At 39.2% G+C, this 18,781-nt stretch overlaps 1 protein-coding gene across 9 annotated transcripts in view; it reads left to right on the top strand.

Annotated features, from left to right (window-relative positions):
• Window positions 1–18,781, top strand: part of LOC120539626 (oxysterol-binding protein 2-like) — a 257,524-nt gene that overhangs the window by 62,033 nt on the left and 176,710 nt on the right. Inside the window, exons 1-2 of one of the 9 annotated variants that reach the window (XM_039769918.1) lie at window positions 6,854–7,015; window positions 10,740–10,821. The exons of 7 other annotated variants lie outside the window; for them this stretch is intronic. In XM_039769918.1, the coding sequence (XP_039625852.1) occupies window positions 7,001–7,015; window positions 10,740–10,821 (97 nt within the window). In that variant the 5' untranslated portion in view covers window positions 6,854–7,000. Of the gene's footprint in view, window positions 1–6,853; window positions 7,016–10,739; window positions 10,822–18,781 lie in introns of those variants that run through there. One more of the 9 variants, XM_039769921.1, reaches the window with a different exon arrangement.

Raw genomic sequence — 18,781 nt, 5'->3', positions numbered from 1 at the left:
ATCTAAGGATTGTATCCAACACCTTGTTGAGTCTATGCCATGAAAAATTACGGTAGTTCTGAAGGCAAAAGGGGGTCCAACCTGGTACTAGCAAGGTGTACCTAATAATGTGGCTGAAGAGTATGTGTGTTTGTGTGTTATCTATCTATCTATCTATCTATCTATCTATCTATCTATCTATCTATCTGCAAGGAACACTTTTTAATCAAAGTATAGCATCAAGTCAATGAAATGTCTGGGATATTGATGTTGTCTGTTAAGTAGCTGAGGGTTGTTAATCAGTTTCAGCTGGTTTAGTGTTAATGAAATAACAACAGGTGTACTAGAGGGGCAACAATGAAATGACCACTAAAACAGGAATGTTTTAGCAGGTGGAGGCCTTTGGCATTTTTCCCTCCCTACTCATCTTTTCTGAATTGTTTTTTCACTAGTTTTGCATTTGGCTGCGGTCAGTGTCACTACTGCAAGCATGAGGTGATACCTGGACCCTACAGAGATTGCACAGGTAGTGCAACTTCTCCAGGATGGCACATCAATACGTGCCACTGCCAAAAGGTTGGCTGTGTCTCCCAGCACAGTCTCAAGGGCATGGAGGAGATTCCAGGAGACAGGCAGTTACTCTAGGAGAGCTGGACAGAGTCCTTAACCCATCAGCAGGGCCGGTATCTGGTTCTTTGGGCAAGGAGGAATAAGATGAGCACTGCCAGAGCCTTACAAAATGACCTCCAGCAAGCCACTGGTGTGGATGCCTCTGACCAAACAATCAGAAACAGACTTCATGAGGCCATTAGGTATCGGGATGAAATCCTTGGACCCATTGTCAGACCCTATGCTGGTGCAGTGGGTCCTTGGTTCCTCCTGTGCACGACAATGCCCAGCCTCGTGACAAGAATATGCAGGCAGTTCCTGGAGGATGGAGGAATTTTATATACAGTATATATACAGTTAGGTCCATAAATATTTGGACAGAGACAACTTTTTTCTAATTTTGGTTCTCTGCATTACCACAATGAATTTTAAACGAAACTACTCAGATGCAGTTGAAGTGCAGACTTTCAGCTTTAATTCAGTGGGTTGAACAAAACGATTGCATAAAAATGTGAGGCAACTAAAGCATTTTTTTAACATAATCCCTTCATTTCAGGGGCTCAAAAGTAATTGGACAATTGACTCAAAGGTTATTTCATGGGCAGGTGTAGGCAAGTCCGTCGTTATGTCATTATCAATTAAGCAGATAAAAGGCCTGAAGTTGATTTGAGGTGTGGTGCTTGAATGTGGAAGATTTTGCTGTGAACAGACAACATGCAGTCAAAGGAGCTCTCCATGCAGGTGAAAGAAGCCATCCTTAAGCTGCGAAAACAGAAAAAACCCATCCGAGAAATTGCTACAATATTACGAGTGGCAAAATGTACAGTTTGGTACATCCTGAGAAAGAAAGCAAGCACTGGTGAACTCAGCAACACAAAAAGACCTGGACGTCCACGGAAGACAACAGTGGTGGATGATCGCAGAATCATTTCCATGGTGAAGAGAAACCCCTTCACAACAGCCAACCAAGTTAACAACACTCTTCAGGGGGTAGGCGTATCGATATCCAAGTCTACCATAAAGAGAAGACTGCATGAAATTAAATACAGAGGGTGCACTGCAAGGTGCAAGTCGCTCATAAGCTTCAAGAATAGAAAGGCTAGATTGGACTTTTCTAAAGAACATCTAAAAAAGCCAGCACAGTTCTGGAAAAACATTCTTTGGACAGATGAAACCAAGATCAACCTCTACCAAAATGATGGCAAGAAAAAAGTATGGAGAAGGCGTCGAACAGCTCATTATCCAAAGCATACCACATCATCTGTAAAACACGGTGGAGGCAGTGTGATGACTTGGGCGTGTATGGCTGCCAGTGGTACTGGGACAATAGTGTTTATTGATGATGTGACAAAGGACAGAAGCAGCCGAATGAATTCTGAGGTGTTCAGAGACATACTGTCTGCTCAAATCCAGCTAAATGCAGTCTAATTGATTGGCGGCGTTTCATGATACAGATGGACAATGACCCAAAACATACAGCCTAAGCAACTCAGGAGTTTATTAAAGCAAAGAAGTGGAAAATTCTTGAATGGCCAAGTCAGTCACCTGATCTTAACCCAATTGAGCATGCATTTCACTTGTTGAAGACTAAACTTTGGACAGAAAGGCCCACAAACAAACAGCAACTGAAAGCTGTAAAATGTAAAGGCCTGGCAGAGCATTAAAAAGGAGGAAACCCAGCATCTGGTGATGTCCATGAGTTCAAGACTTCAGGCTGTCATTGCCAGCAAAGGGTTTTCAACCATTAGAAATGAACATTTTATTTCTAGTTATTAAATTTGTCCAATTACTTTTGAACCCCTAAAATAAAGGGCATTAAAAAAATGCTTTAGTTGCCTCACATTTTTATGCAATCTTTTTGTTCAACCCACTGAATTAAAGCTGAAAGTCTGCACTTCAACTGCATCAGAGTTGTTTCATTTAAAATTCATTGTGGTAATGTACAGAACCAAAATTAGAAGAAAGCTGTCTCTGTCCAGATATTTATGAAACTAACTGTATATATATATATATATATATATATATATATATATATATATATATATATATATATATACTGTATATGTATATATATATATATATATATATATACACTAGGGGGCTTACCCCCGCTCGCTTCGCTTGCCAACCTCCCTTGCCTGCGCTACGGCCAAAACCCGACATATATACAGTGGTGTGAAAAACTATTTGCCCCCTTCCTGATTTCTTATTCTTTTGCATGTTTGTCACACAAAATGTTTCTGATCATCAAACACATTTAACCTTTAGTCAAATATAACACAAGTAAACACAAAATGCAGTTTTTAAATGATGGTTTTTATTATTTAGGGAGAAACAAAATCCAAACCTACATGGCCCTGTGTGAAAACGTAATTGCCCCTTGTTAAAAATAACCTAACTGTGGTGTATCACACCTGAGTTCAATTTCCATAGCCACCCCAGGCCTGATTACTGCCACACCTTTTTCAATCAAGAAATCACTTAAATAGGAGCTGCCTGACACAGAGAAGTAGAACAAAAGCACCTCAAAAGCTAGACATCATGCCAAGATCCAAAGAAATTCAGGAACAAATGAGAACAGAAGTAATTGAGATCTATCAGTCTGGTAAAGGTTATAAAGCCATTTCTAAAGCTTTGGGACTCCATCGAACCACAGTGACAGCCATTATCCACAAATGGCAAAAACATGGAACAGTGGTGAACCTTCCCAGGAGTGGCCGGCCGACCAAAATTACCCCAAGAGCGCAGAGCGACTCATCTGAGAGGTCACAAAAGACCCCAGGACAACGTCTAAAGAACTGCAGGCCTCACTTGCCTCAATTAAGGTCAGTGTTCACGACTCCACCATAAGAAAGAGACTGGGCAAAAACGGCCTGCATGGCAGATTTCCAAGACGCAAACCACTGTTAAGCATAAAGAACATTAGGGCTCGTCTCAATTTTGCTGAGAAACATCTCAATGATTGCCAAGACTTTTGGGAAAATACCTTGTGGACTGATGAGACAAAAGTTGAACTTTTTGGAAGGCAAATGTCCGTTACATCTGGCATAAAAGGAACACAGCATTTCAGAAAAAGAACATCATACCAACAGTAAAATATGGTGGTGGTAGTGTGATGGTCTGGGGTTGTTTTGCTGCTTCAGGACCTGGAAGGCTTGCTGTGATAGATAGAACCATGAATTCTACTGTCTACCAAAAAATCCTGAAGGAGAATGTCCGGCCATCTGTTCGTCAACTCAAGCTGAAGCGATCTTGGGTGCCGCAACAGGACAATGACATAAAACACACCAGCAAATCCACCTCTGAATGGCTGAAGAAAAACAAAATGAAGACTTTGGAGTGGCCTAGTCAAAGTCCTGACCTGAATCCAATTGAGATGCTATGGCATGACCTTAAAAAGGCGGTTCATGCTAGAAAACCCTCAAATAAAGCTGAATTACAACAATTCTGCAAAGATGAGTGGGCCAAAATTCCTCCAGAGTGCTGTAAAAGACTCATTGCAAGTTATTGCAAACGCTTGATTGCAGTTATTGCTGCTAAGGGTGGCCCAACCAGTTATTAGGTTCAGGGGGCAATTACTTTTTCACACGGGGCCATGTAGGTTTGGATTTTTTCTCCTAAATAATAAAACCATCATTTAAAACTGCATTTTGTGTTTACTTGTGTTATATTTGACTAATGGTTAAATGTGTTTGATGATCAGAAACATTTTGTGTGACAAACATGCAAAAGAATAAGAAATCAGGAAGGGGGCAAATAGTTTTTCACACCACTGTATATACTCAGCAAAAAAAGAAACGTCCTCTGACTTTCAACTGTTTTTACTTTCAGTAAACTTAATGTGTAAATATTTGTATGAACACTAAAAGAGTGAACACCATAAGACATAAACTAAAAATGTTTCACAATGTTTCCCTGAATGAAGGGGGGCTCAAAATCAAAAGTACCAGTCAGTATCTGGTGTGGCCACCAGCTGCTTGAAGTACTGCAGTGCATCTCCTCCTCATGGACTGGACCAGATTTGTCAGTTCTTGCTGTGAGATGTTACCCCACTCTTTCACCAAGGCACCTGCAAGTTCCTGGACATTTCTGGGGGGAATGGCCCTAGCCCTCACCCTGCGATCCAACAGGTCCCAGACGTGCTCAATGGGATTGAGATTGGGGCTCTTCCACTGCGAGGATGATCAGCTGTCCTTCCTGTCTCCCTGTAGCGCTGTCTTAGGCATCTCACAGTGCGGACATGGCAATTTATTGCCCTAGCCACATCAGCAGTCCTCATGCCTCCCTGCAGCATGCCTAATGCACGTTCATGCAGATGAGCAGGGACCCTGGGCATCTTTCTTTGGGTGTTTTTCACAGTCGGTAGACAAGTCTCTTTAGTGTCCTGCGTTTTTAGAACTGTGACCTTAAATGCCTACTTTATGTAAGCTGTTAAGGTCTTAACGACCATTCCACAGGTGCATGTTAATTAATTGATTATGGTTAATTGAACATGCATGGAAAACATTGTTTAAACCCTTTACAATGAAGATCTGTAAAGTTATTTGGATTTTCAAAACATTATTGTTGAAATACACAGTCCTGAAAAAGGGATGTTTCTTTTTTTGCTGAGTATATATATACTGTATGTATATATATTTATATATACTGTACTGTATATATATGTACACTTTTTATGTAGTTTACTAGTGCATGTAATTTTATTCTGTTACCACTGTTATTTCTGAATAAGACACACTTAGTTTTAATAAATAACTGACTTTTTTATGTAAGAGTGTAAAATGGTTCAACTTTCAAATTAAACTAATTACTCTGGTGTACCTGAATTTCTCTCCATTACAACCAGTATTATTTCTGTGTCATATTTACTGTAACTCAGGTTTTTGACATATAAAATTGAGGCTTACCCCCCTTGATGGGCAGTAGATGTGAAGGTGTTGAGATGGGAGCAAGTGGTGAGAACCCTCTAGCTGTTTCAGATCTCAAAATCGATTGGGATCACAGTTGTATTTTGTAAATTAAAAAAAAAAAATCCTACTTAAAATTTACAGCAAAGTTTAGAAATACTGTTTCAAAATAGTGAATACTGCGGTGGGTTGGCAGCCTGCCCAGGATTGGTTCCTGCATTGTGCCCTGTGTTGGCTGGGATTGGCTCCAGCAGACCCCCGTGACCCTGTGTTCGGATTCAGCGGGTTGGAAAATGGATGGATGGAAAATAGTGAATACGTAGAATGAAATTCTGTAGTGTAAGCCTTTTGTGAAAAACAGTATTCCTAACTTTCCTCACATTTTACTTATCTATATCCTTCAAGCAATACAAACAAATTGTAATGAAAATACGGGTAGCATTTTTAGGTTCTATCAATAAAAATTCATCCAGAAGGTCTTAGGGGACGAAGGGAAAATGATGCTGTTATATTTCAACCAAAAATAGTTTTTTGTTACAAAAACTTTACCTTTAAATCGTGCGTGACAATATGTTTTGTTCTCTTAAAATGCCCGATGATTAAGCTGAGATACGATTTAGCTACCTCGCGACCTTGCCTTGAATAATAACGGGTTAGGAAAATGGATGAATGCATGGATATACAGTATATAAAGAGTACCTTTAGGAGAATTCGCATTTACTATCTTATTGCCTTAAAAAAATAATATTTCTGTACGGTTGACTCAGTTTTTGACATTGTTGTTTCAAAGATTTTTTTTTTGTTCTCTTTCTTTCCTAGTCGTTGTCAATATGGAGTTTGTACTTTCTCCACACGTCGGTGTCCAGGACTACTTCCTGCCTAATTTTGAAGCCGGTCGCGATAGCGTCAGGCGCGTGTCAGAACTCAGAATCTGCACAGTTCATTTCATGGTCCCAGCGCTAAGGAGAATTCTATGGAAGCAACACAAGCGCAAGCAGTGAACAACCTTGCTGGCCAGTCATTCTTAGGTGTATCTTTTATTCATTACTGTATTTATTAATGATAGTGCATATACAGTAATTAAAGTTGAAAACCGGTATCATCGTGACTTTCTCTTACAGTGACCATATTTCTGGTTCCGGCAATTACTGTGTCTTGTAAGTTGTTCGTCAATATTGTATATTGTATCCATGAACAAATAAATCTGAGTTTGTTTACGGACAGTGTGACGATTATGCCGAGGCTTAGAAGAGAGGGAGAGGACAGATTTCAGTCCATGGTACTCAAGCTCAACTACAGCGGCGGCGTGTGAGAATTGATTGCTTCGAGGATTGATTGCTGCAGCCTTGTCAAGACTCCGAGGGTGTGTGTTATGTGTGTGTGTGTGTAGAGTCCACGCACGTAACAAGAAAGCGTGTATCTGTCAAAAATCTACCACAGAAGCACTTGGATCATTCAGAGCTTTAGCAAAACATGGATCGCGAAGACGAGTGAGCGGTTAAAGCATGCCTGTGAGGAGTGTAAGTAAAGCTTTTCAGATGCATATTTAAATAACAAATTCATAGAAAGTAGCTACTTTCAAAAATCATCATACAGTTTACAATTTAACCAATAGTTTTAGTATAGCCACGTAGTTCAATGAGAGGTAAAGTAGGACCCCTCGGAAACACGTAATATTGTATTTACAGCGTACGGTTATTTATAAACGTCGCAGCGGGTATTTGTCTTAAATTGGGATATGCAGCTGAGGCTTTCTTTTAAGGAATTTGCTCATATGTTTCCGTATTTCATATTTTGCCTTTGAAGTGATTCTCCCTTAACTACTAATGTAAATTTATGTTGGAGAATACTGATGAGCGCCAATGACATACATTTAGAGGCAGAAACGCCGTGTCTGTTTACCTCTGCTCATTCAGTAAAAGGAGCTGGATTATCAGTGTGGCTGTTGATTTACTATCCAGTGCAAAGGCTGAGTTATATTGGGGACATGTAGGTATTTGGTATTTTTAAAAGAATCATCCTACAGGAAGGACAAAAGAAAAATTGATTGCATACTTCCAAATCACTTTTAACAAATTAAAATAGTCAGTGAAAAAAACAGACTGAGAAGGACCAGCACACAATTTTCAATACCCTGACCTGGCAGAAAATATTCATAAACACAACCTCCGCAGCCAAGACTGTTAGTCAGCTACATCCTTATTGAGAATAAAAACTACACTACTCAAACATAAATGCAATGTTGAGGCTTGATTTGTATATAAACAAGGTCACTGTTAAACTATTACCGTTTTTATCATTCTGAATAGTAGATAGGCCTAGATAGGTACTTTATTAATCCCACGGGGAAATTCACATACTCCAGCAGCAGTATACTGATACAAAAAACAATATTAAATTAAAGAGTGATAAAAACAGACAATAACTTTGTATAATGTTAACGTTTACACCAAACCCCCTGGGTGGAATTGAAGAGTCGCATAGTGTGGGGGAGGAACGATCTCCTCAGTCTGTCAGTGGAGCAGGACAGTGACAACAGTCTGTCACTGAAGCTGCTTGTCTGTCTGGAGATGATACTGTTCAGTGGATGCAGGGGATTCTCCATGATTGACAGGAGCCTGCTCAGCGCCCGTCGCGCCTCCACAGATGTCAAACTGTCCAGCTCCGTGCCTACAATAGAGCCTGCCTTCCTCACTAGTTTGTCCAGGCATGAGGCGTCCTTCTTCTTCAGTAGATCTGGCAGTGATGTTGGACATAGTTTAATAATCAATTAATGGAGAGATATTGTTGGTTTCTATGTATGCCAATCTATATGTTTTCTGCAAGTTTTAAGAAATCTGTGTCTTTATATGTACTTATGTATTTAGTAATTTAAAAAATTGAATCTTGCATTTTATACTTTACATGAGAACTTGTCATAGCACTCTGCTACTGCACTCAATGGAGCTAAACAATAACAAACTGAATTGAATTGATTTGAAATTTATGCCATTTTTTAGATATGTGCACATGCAAAACCATTTTACAATACATTCTAGTAAATGTCCTTCAGGCTATTTTCATGTGGGCTTATTTTTTTATTTTTTATTATACTTTATTAATCCCAAAGGAAATTATTTGTTTTTTTGCATACCCCTTGGGGTCTGAGCAATTGTAGGTTAAGGGTCTTGATCAAGGGCCCAGCAGAGTAGGATCTCTTTTGGCAGTGATGGGGATTTGAACCAGCAACCTTCAGGATACCAGCGCAGATCCTTAGCCTCAGAGCCACCACTCCACCCACTGGTTACACTAAAGATGCTCACATGCTGAGTGATGTAGACTGCACAGTGATATATACTTACAGAGAAATATTTTGGGGAAAAATAAATAAATAAATAAATGTATTGTGAAATGAGACAATACATCTGATTGGCAAATTGTTCATCCAGTGAGCATAAAACTTCGGCCAGCAAGAGCCACATTTACAGCAAATACTTCAGATTCACACTCCTGATGATAAATTCAGAGCTTTCTGAATTTAATTAGCAACTTTTTCTTGCATTCATATCCACCACCAACATTCACAGTCATTTTGAGCACTGACAATTCACCAATGAAAAACAGTTCTCACTAGAGCCCACCCTCTTAACTCTGATGGGTAAAAATGACGTATTTCATTTAATTGCAAGTTTCATGTTGCATGCAGTGTTACTTAAATACATGAAGAAATAAACATCTACATAAATATGTAAGCAGCTAACAAATATTTCATAAAAAATTGTTTATGCTCACTTGTCTTTGTGTTTTTATTTATTTATTGTCACATTTGGCAATACATTTGTTTATTTTTGTATTTATTTTATTTTGTCCAAGATATTTCTCTGTATATCACAATTGTTATACACTGTATTTGGTAATTGCAGTTTCATGGAAAAATATGAAACTTCAGGATACACATATACATCTCAAATTATAGGAAGGCAGTGGATGTATTAGTTAGTTGGTACAGAATGAAACATATTTTGTATGATAGAATTATAGTGACTGTTCTAGTCTGATAGTTAAGTAGAGGGCTTAAAAGAGATACTGTACCACAACACAGTCTACCATGGTGTACAGAAATTATGCAAATATGTAGAAATAATAAAGCTTTTAAACTTGAAGACCCACCTGTTCACTTCTTTCACTGATTAAGAATCCTGTCTTCAAATTAAAAGCTCATTCCCATTTGAACACGTTTTCTCTGTGCAGACTGCTATGATTTTCCGGAAGTATTTATTTACCAGTGTTTTAGGAAAAAATGCATACATATTTCCCATTGTTTGCATATGACATATCATTAAACTGAAGCATCATTTCATTTGAATCACCTCTTTGAAGTACCACATTTACAATTAGTAATGCAGTTGTGTTGCTGTGATATTTAGGTTTTTGCCCAAGTGCTAAGAAAACCAAGATACATTACAGTATATCCTAATGTTACTATGTGGTCTGAGCAGATAGGGCAGGAGGTGTAGTCCCTCTTCCGGTCCTTCCAGACATCCTGGCTGGGTACCGCCCCCCAGCCGCTCACCACAATGGATAAAACTACTTTATACCAGTCTAGAAACCTATTAACAACATGAACTCAAACTACTTCAATCTAGAACATGGTACTCGACATTGGTGTTGTCTTATCACTGTTGCTTTTTACAATAGCCATTGAGCCATCATGCATTAGAGAAGAAATCAAACAGAAAATAGTACTATATGCAGATGATATGGTACTTTATATATTAGACCTACAAACATCTTTACCGTTTGTCCTTAACACATTAGCAGAATTTCAAAAGACACCTGGACTCTAAATTAAATTGAATAATTGAATTTGTGATTTTTCCAGTGATTTCTGCTAGCATACCATACTAAACTGGACATTTAACCATTGATTCTGTTAGAACAGTTTAAATATCCAGGGGTAAATATCACAAGTAAATACAGAGATCTTTTCAACACATTTTTGCTAACAGCATAGAAAAAAATCAAACAAGATGTGAACAGATGGTCTACCTCCATCTCACATTAGCAGGGAGAATCAATACGGTCACAATGAACATCTTTTCTAAGCCTCTATTTTAATTTCTGAGCATCTATATATACCTCAATAAATTATTCTTTAAGAAACTAGGCTTAATTATAACTTAATTTATCTGTAATTCAAGATGCCCATGCCTTTAAAAGCAGAGGGTGACATGGTACTACCTAACTTTCATTTTTTTTTACCAGGCGGCAAACATACTTACTATAAAGACCTGCAACTCAGCACAAATTTTGCTTAACTGGAAGAATCCCAACCCACCTTGTAAAAGTTAGTGAGTAATTTATATTATTTGAAATTGGAAAAAAATCAACTTCTTGCTTGGAGAATCTGTCCAAAACCCTTTTAAAACATGAAAAGTTGTATTGATCAGAAAATTTTGCCACCAAAGCATTATTCACAGCGAATTTGCTGTGTTCGTGTTCGCCCTTGTTTGATGATTTAAGTACTAATAATTTGGCTGGTTTAGGAGAACCTTCTCTCCCAGCAATCCATAATGCTTTGTGAGGCCAGCACGACATCCCCCAGAGCTGTAACAGCCAACACAGGATGGGACCACCCCCTTGGAATTACTGACTCTGTGGGACTTAGTTAGTGATAGAGATAAAGTGTGCAAACAAGAGAAAGAAAGAAAATAAAGCACTTACTGTTGTTGGGATTTCATTTTTCTTAGGTGTTCAGTGCTATTGTCTTAGTTTTTTTTTAATTATTGCTAGTTTGTTGTATTATGTTTGTGGTTATGTTTCTTTCTGTCCACGGCTTTTGTTGTTAAACGCGTGTGCACATGGGTGATGCTTTTCTGTGTAGCACTGTGGGGTTAAAAAAAACCCTAGTATTTGTCCTTCGTTTTTTTTGTATGTTTGTGTATTTTATATTTTTTCCACCAAAAATCATTCAGTTCCCATGAAGGCTTGAAGGAAGGAGATAAGAGTGTGGCACCACCAACTCATCCACGTCCTCTAAGCCATCTACAGCTATACCTGTCATTCTTGTGGGGATGGCCAATGGCAGCATCTAGCAGCAATACAGCCAAAGCAATTCTGTGCAGCCAATGAGCTTTAGCCAGGGCTCCAGATCCTTAACAGGTCTCCTTGGGAAGGAATTGCCCCTGCACTTTGATCACGACTTGGGGGATCTCTGGGTAGAAATCCAAAAGTAGACAAGGATAGACCTGGGAAGTGATGGACAAGAGCTTTTAAGGGAGGTTCTAGGCACATTTAGGGAGGAACACCCCACAGCTGTGCTCTGGTGCTGCATAGCCAGGCTGTGCTGGAACTGGTGTGTCTGGGTGAGTGTAACCATACTGGGCCTGCGATCTTGGCTTCCTGTTAGGGTCAGGTCCTGAGGTGGATGACCCCCCAGCAGCTCCAGATGGGCAGTGTTGACACCAACCTCCTGGCTGGGATGTGACTCTGCAGATTGACCCCTGTGCCATGTTTTGCTCACATGCTCAACCTTGTGGTGCAGAGGTTCCTCCAACATACCCATGTTGGGTGAGCTTCTGAGTAAGGCACGGAGGGTCTGCTGCCATTTTTGCTACTCTCATACTGCCAGTGAGTTGCTTGCAAAAATACAGAAGTGGCATCTCCTGTCTCTCAACCCCAAGGCTGATTTGTGATACAGCAACGCAGTAGAACACCCTGTATATGGTGGAACGGCTGCAGGACCAGCACAAGGCAATGAACCACTGGCCCTGGTGGAGCAGGGCACCAGGGCCACTGAGATATTTTACCAGGGACCAGTGGCAGCAGATGCGGCAGCTCTGCAAGGTTTGAAGCAGGCCACTAAGTTTGTCAGCCAGGATAACATTGGCTGGAATGATGTCCTGCTGGACAGGACACTAGGTGGCCTGCTCGAGATGGTAGAGGGTGGTGACAAGGAGGAGAACACGCCCAGTAGGCAGCCCAACAGGACAGGGGAACTCCAGGAGGAAAAAGAGAAGGATGATGAGCAGGAACAGAGGGCAGTGCCTGTTGTCAGGGGGTGGGGAGACACAGAACAGCAGGAGGTGTAGGAGGAAAAAGAAGAAGATAGTCAGGAAGTAGTCATGGGGGTCACCTGTACAACATGGCTGCTCGTATGCTGCAGTGCTTTAACAAGGATCCCCGGATTAAAGCCATAAAATAGTGGAACGATTACTGGGTGGTCAATCTACAAGACCCCTGGTGCAAAGCCAAAGTGGGGGAGTTTATGTGGCCCAGCCAGCAGGAACAGAGAATGTGCCACTTCCATTCCATCCTTACCAGCAAGATGCTTGAGGCGTGCTTCCAGCTTCGCGTCACCGCTACCTCTCCACATGCCCATCAGAGAACTGTCAGTAGCAGCAGCAGCTGTGGTAGTGGCAATCTGGAGACTTTTTCCAGCCTCAACGACCCAGTCTGATACAGGGTGGCAATACTGGCAGTCACTGCCAGCAGCTCGACCACATGGTGAGTGACTACCTGGGGTTCATCAGTACAAATGATTCTATGCACACTGATAACAGTTGGGAGATTATTCCCTAGCCCTTTGGGACATTTAAAACCAGTGAGATTGGATTAAAAAATATTCTGTTTGGTGATTGTTGCTTTGAATTTCCTGGTTTTATAGATCACATTATTTCTGACTTTAGACTCCGATTCCATATTTTCTTTGTTTTGATGAAACATAAGGTTGCTTTTTGGTTGCAAAGCTTACACATCTCTCACTATGTTCTTTCTTCTTTGATTAAATGGAGGCCTGGTCACACAGTGGTTGGCACTATGAAGCAAGGTTATTATAGTTAACGAAAACTAAAATCAAACCTGAAACTATTAGTAAAAAAACATTTTTGTAAACTGAAATAAAATAATTAACAAAACTCAAATGAAAAACTAAAACTAAATGAAATTATTAAATTAGCTGGCAAGACTAACTGAAATAAAATAATAATTTACTAAACATAATTTTAGTTTTCATTTTTTGAATTAATTTGCTTGCTGTTGGTTTTTAACCCTTATAAGTTTTAACTCTAGCCACTTGCACATATTCATCCAGTGAACAGCGGCTGGTGAAGGAGGCCGGTTGTTCACACAGCATTTGCAGTGATAGGGCGAGCTGAATACGCGTGTAAAGCCTGTGGAGTAGAAAGCGATTTACACACCTCCTTTCTTTGCACTTCTTGTATACCAATACTGTATGTAATTCAAACGCCTGAAATCGGAATGTACTTCCCAACAAACACTTTACCGTATGAACAGGAAAATCATGAGTGAGTAACGTTTCAGTTTATTTCTCAGGTGCCTGCTTTTTGTTGACAGTAATTCACCTGCCACTTTGCACTTGAAGTATACAAAGTATAGAGAAAGTATACTAATCATGAAAAAAAATCGACTTTGACATTTTGATGAATCTTGACGTTTTAGAACTCCCCGAGTCCGAAAATATCATTATTTGGAATTATTTCTCTGTGTGTGTGTATAAACACAATATCTCAAAAACGCAACTAGGTAGATGTATGAAATTTGGCATGTGGTTGTTACACCAGAATTGTAGATCTGTGTTAACTTTTTGGCCAAATCCATTAACTGAAAGTGGTATTTTACCTGAACACATACTTGATATTTTTTTTTATTTATGCAGCTGCAGAGTCCAATTTATTCAAGTTTACTTTTATAGTAATTGTTCAATATATTATTAATTTCATTTGATTTGTTGTCGATGGTTCTTTAATGTACATAATATAATCCTCGTCTTGTGGTTTACTCCTCAAGTATCCATTCCCATATCTGAGTACACGAGAAAGTCTAGTGGAGACCACTCCTAAATTTTTAAAAACAAAAACAACACTGATCGAGAGACTGACATTGTCATCATACAAGATCAGCATTGTTACTGACCAATCACTTTTGCTTTAAAACGTCGTTTAACAAAGAAGCAATACAAACCTTGTAAAATTCCTGGGTTGGCAATGTCTCTATTGAACTACAGGTAGGTAGGCGAATAGAGTCTGCCAACTGATGAAAAGCTAAACATACTAATGTGTTTTTGTATTTATTCTACATTTATTAATTTATCTTTTTTAGTTCATATTCACAGCTCAAAATACCTGATATTGTGAAAATAATCCAGTAGCAGAATTATGTTTTAAAATATCTGTCCCTATTTTTTCAATTTTTCTCTCTCTCTCAAATCAGATAGTTGAAATATCCTATTCTTTTTGTCTTAACATCAGCCATATCATACATATTGAATACCAGAGATTTTTCCTGCCTTGCATCCAAACCTGCTTAGGTAGGTTCCAGGTTCCTCTGATCCTTCTCTGGATAAACAGGTTTAAATAATGTATATATTGTTCTTAATCTCATACTGTCTCTGTCATTTTGTGCCTGTCCATACTCCTATTACCTGCTCTTGCTCTGCTCAGTATGGGTTTTCTGTTCTTATGGTGGGCTTTTCAAGTTTTACTGCCCCTAACCTTCACACTACACGCGTGTTTTTCTTTGTTTCCCTCAATACAGCTAGGTGGGGTCTAAACACTCATTCAAGCCTAATATATCGTTTCAGGCCTGCAGGTGCAAAATTCTGTCTATAAAGTTTGTGTGCCTGAGATGGAATCATAGATCAATATGGCTGGTAGAAAATAACAAAGCCCAGTGTTTGAGATTTTTGAACGAAATATTGAAGGCATTCATCATAAGCACATTGTCATTGGAGCAGGATATGTTGTGTGCTGTAGACATTTAGAGTAAAAAACCCTCGCACCTTAAAATTCACCTAAAGTTCATTACAAATTGGCCCATTCTGGGCAATAAAAGGAAAAGAAAAAAGTGCCAACAGTCAGCGCAGATTTGTCAGCACAAATGACATTGAAAATATTTTAAAAATTATAAAATTGTGTAAAATTGTTTATATTCAGTACCTAGTTTTGATTATGCTTTTTTTTTATCAGACAAAAACAAAATCTAATAGTAAACTGTCTCATGTAGTGTAGTAAGCTTCCACTAACATTATTAAACTCATATTATATCCAGACCCATTAAGTGTACAGTTATGTCTCATTGTGACACAAAAACTAAACTCCATAGTAGCTCTTTAACCGTACCATAATCTATACTAATAAAAGGCAAAGCCCTCACTGACTGACTGACTGACTGACTCACTCATAACTAATTCTCCAACCTCCCGTGTAGGCAGAAGGCTGAACTTTGGCAGGCTCATTCCTTACAGCTTACTTACAAAAGTTAAGCAGGTTTCATTTTGAAATTCTACTCATAACGGTCATAACGGTCGACAACGTCTGCCATGTTGAACATTCTTATTTATGGCCCCATCTTCATGAAATTTGGTAGGCGGCTTCCCTGTGCTAACCGAAACCGATGTACGTACTTATTTCGGTGGTATGACGCCACTGTCGGCCGCCATATTGAACTTTCCAACGTCACTAATTCTCCAACTTCCCGTGTAGGTAGAAGGCTGAAATTGCCAGGCTCATTCCTTACAGCTTACTTACAAAAGTTAAGCAGGTTTCATTTCGAAATTCTATGCGTACCGGTCATAACGGTCGACAATGTCCACCATGTTGAACTTTCTTATTTATGGCCCCATCTTCATGAAATTTGGTAGACGGCTTCCCTGCGCTAACCGAAACCGATGTACGTACTTATTTCGGTGGTATGACGCCACTGTCAGCCACCATATTGAACTTTTCAACAGTCTTTGTTACTTATGGGCCTATCTTCAAGAAATTTGGTACGTGGGTTCCCAACGCAAACTGAATCCTACTTACGTACATATATACATCCATAGCCTGCAGCTCGGTCACCTTGTGAGGCGGTGTTGGGTCCCCCATCCCAACGCCTCCCACGTTGTTGGCTGCCTGCCTATATAAGGCCGTCCGTCGCTCCGGCCTCTTCATTCCCTTCCTTGCTTCGCCACAGGATTCACGTCTCCCTGCTGATAACTGCAGCCTTTTTATTTAATCCACGGCTTCTCCACTGTTTTATTGTTCATTTATTATGATTATAGTTATTGTGTAGGTATTTTAGACTTACTTTACATTGTTCAGGTACCCATTTCCTTTATCGTTCCAACCGTACCCCCATTAACATGTCTATCGAGGTGATCACCATTGATCAAACAACTGTCACTTACCGAGTGGTTTCCATGCCTGGAGATGGCACCTGCCTTTTCCATTCTCTGTGTTACATATTGCACGGCCATATCAGGCTTACTCTTAATATCCGGAGGAACATTGTGTATTATGTATTGAATGACTGGGACAGGTTCAAGGTGTGGACTGATGACAGTACAGGAGATAATTATACTACACAGGAGCACTATAAGAGTGAAATGCTTAAGCCCTTCACCTATGGTTTTGCATGTGAGTTGATGGCTGTCGCTGAATTGTTCGGTTGTCGCTTTCAAGTGTACCAAAATGGCCAAATATTTTACACCTTTGGACAACCACCAATGTCTCTTAAACATCTTAGATTCACAGGTGACGATTTCAGTAGTGGACACTTTGATGTTTATGAATGTTTCAACTCTCAAAAGCTGGATGTGAAGTTATCGATGATACCGGTTGTATGCTTACAACACTTGACAGATGCCGAATGTCACTTCCACACAACAAGTCCTGCAAATACTGTTGGAATTGAAACAAACCATGAAACTCAAACGGATTATGACAGCAGCAATCCAAGCTGTGAGATTTGAGGCAAGATTGCTTTTCACATGGCCAACTGTACGTTGCATGCTCAAGAGTAAGCTCAGCGCACAGCTTGGTCATATTACAACCGGAGGGCCGAACTGACAACTTACAAAGAGATCCTTAACAAATAATTATTGTTATATTTTCCCTCAGTTTAAAAAGGTTTACTTTTCTTCTTAATAAAAATTTTAAGGCAGTACTTTGCCGCTCTGAAACGCGGGTATTTTGCTAGTTACTAAAACTGAAACTAATATATATAAAAATAAAATAGAAATGTCTTTGTAAAATGAAAACTAAGTTAAAACTAAAAATACACAATGAAGGAAAACTAAAACTAAACTGAATTTCCAAGTAAGGTCAGAAAAAATATAGAAGTAAAAACTAATATAAAAACTCAAAACTATAATAACCTTGCTATGAAGTGCACATGATTGTGCTCACAGTTAAGTATCACTAGTTTACTGGCTGACACATTGCAGATTTGAACACTGGGAGAAACTTGGGGTTAGCAGAGAAAACCCATGCAGATATAAACAGAACATGCAGACAACATGGAGACCAAAGGTGCTAAGGCAGCTGGTGAACTACTATAGCATCAGTATTCATACCAGTTGTTTACATTTTCCATAAAAAAAATGCTATAAAATGTGAAGCAATAAAGGCACATTAATACTGTGTATAGTAAGTGAACGCAATTTAAGCAGCTTAATAGATAAGTAAATATTTTAGGTTCTCAAAATTTTATTTTATGAAACATATACAGCATAAATAATGAGATATTTGTGCTTGTTACCAAATGTGCAGGTTGATCTTTGAGTTCCACATCAATATAAGAGAAGGAGGTGCATGTCCTATACATGCATATTTAGCCACGTGGAGAGTGAAAACAAACCTATCTATCAAGTAATAATAATAACAAAAGATTCATTACGATTTACAAGATATTTCTACCTTTTTGATAGAAGAAAAAGTGCAAAGCATCAGTACCAACAGTTTGGAGAGCCTTCAGCGTGACTTCAAAAAATAGAACAAGCATTAAACAGATTTGTGTGTGCTTTGAGAGCGAAACTAAGTGTAAATGCTAAATTGTTATGCATTTCTTAGAGGAGCTGAAAAGACAACATGATTAGTTGCTTTTAAATAGTGTCATTCACATTCCCGATATTTGATTATCAAGAGCATTTTTATATTTTTCCAACAATCCAAACATCCATCCATTTTCTAATTGCCGTATACATTTCAAAGTCATGGTTCCGGTATAGGGGCATAGGGAGAGGCTCTCACAAGCATCTTCAGTTATGCATATAGGAGTGTGGGATGTGGTAGGACTAGCAGTGCTAAGAGAGTTGGAGTAAGAAAACATTGAGGTAAGACTCTTTTTGCAATTGCATCCTCGCAAAATTTAGGGCATCATCATTCCACTACCCACATCTAAAACCAAAGTTGCAGAGGGGCAAGTAAGTCAGGCATGGCTTCCAAACTGCAAAGTGTCACAGGTTGGAGAGGCTAGTTGCGTCTGAGATGTGTGGTCTACATCCATACGTATATCCACCTCATCAA

Source organism: Polypterus senegalus, chromosome 11 (assembly GCF_016835505.1).
Source record: "Polypterus senegalus isolate Bchr_013 chromosome 11, ASM1683550v1, whole genome shotgun sequence".
NCBI lineage: Eukaryota > Metazoa > Chordata > Cladistia > Polypteriformes > Polypteridae > Polypterus > Polypterus senegalus.
This window is presented reverse-complemented; position numbering and strand designations above follow the sequence as displayed.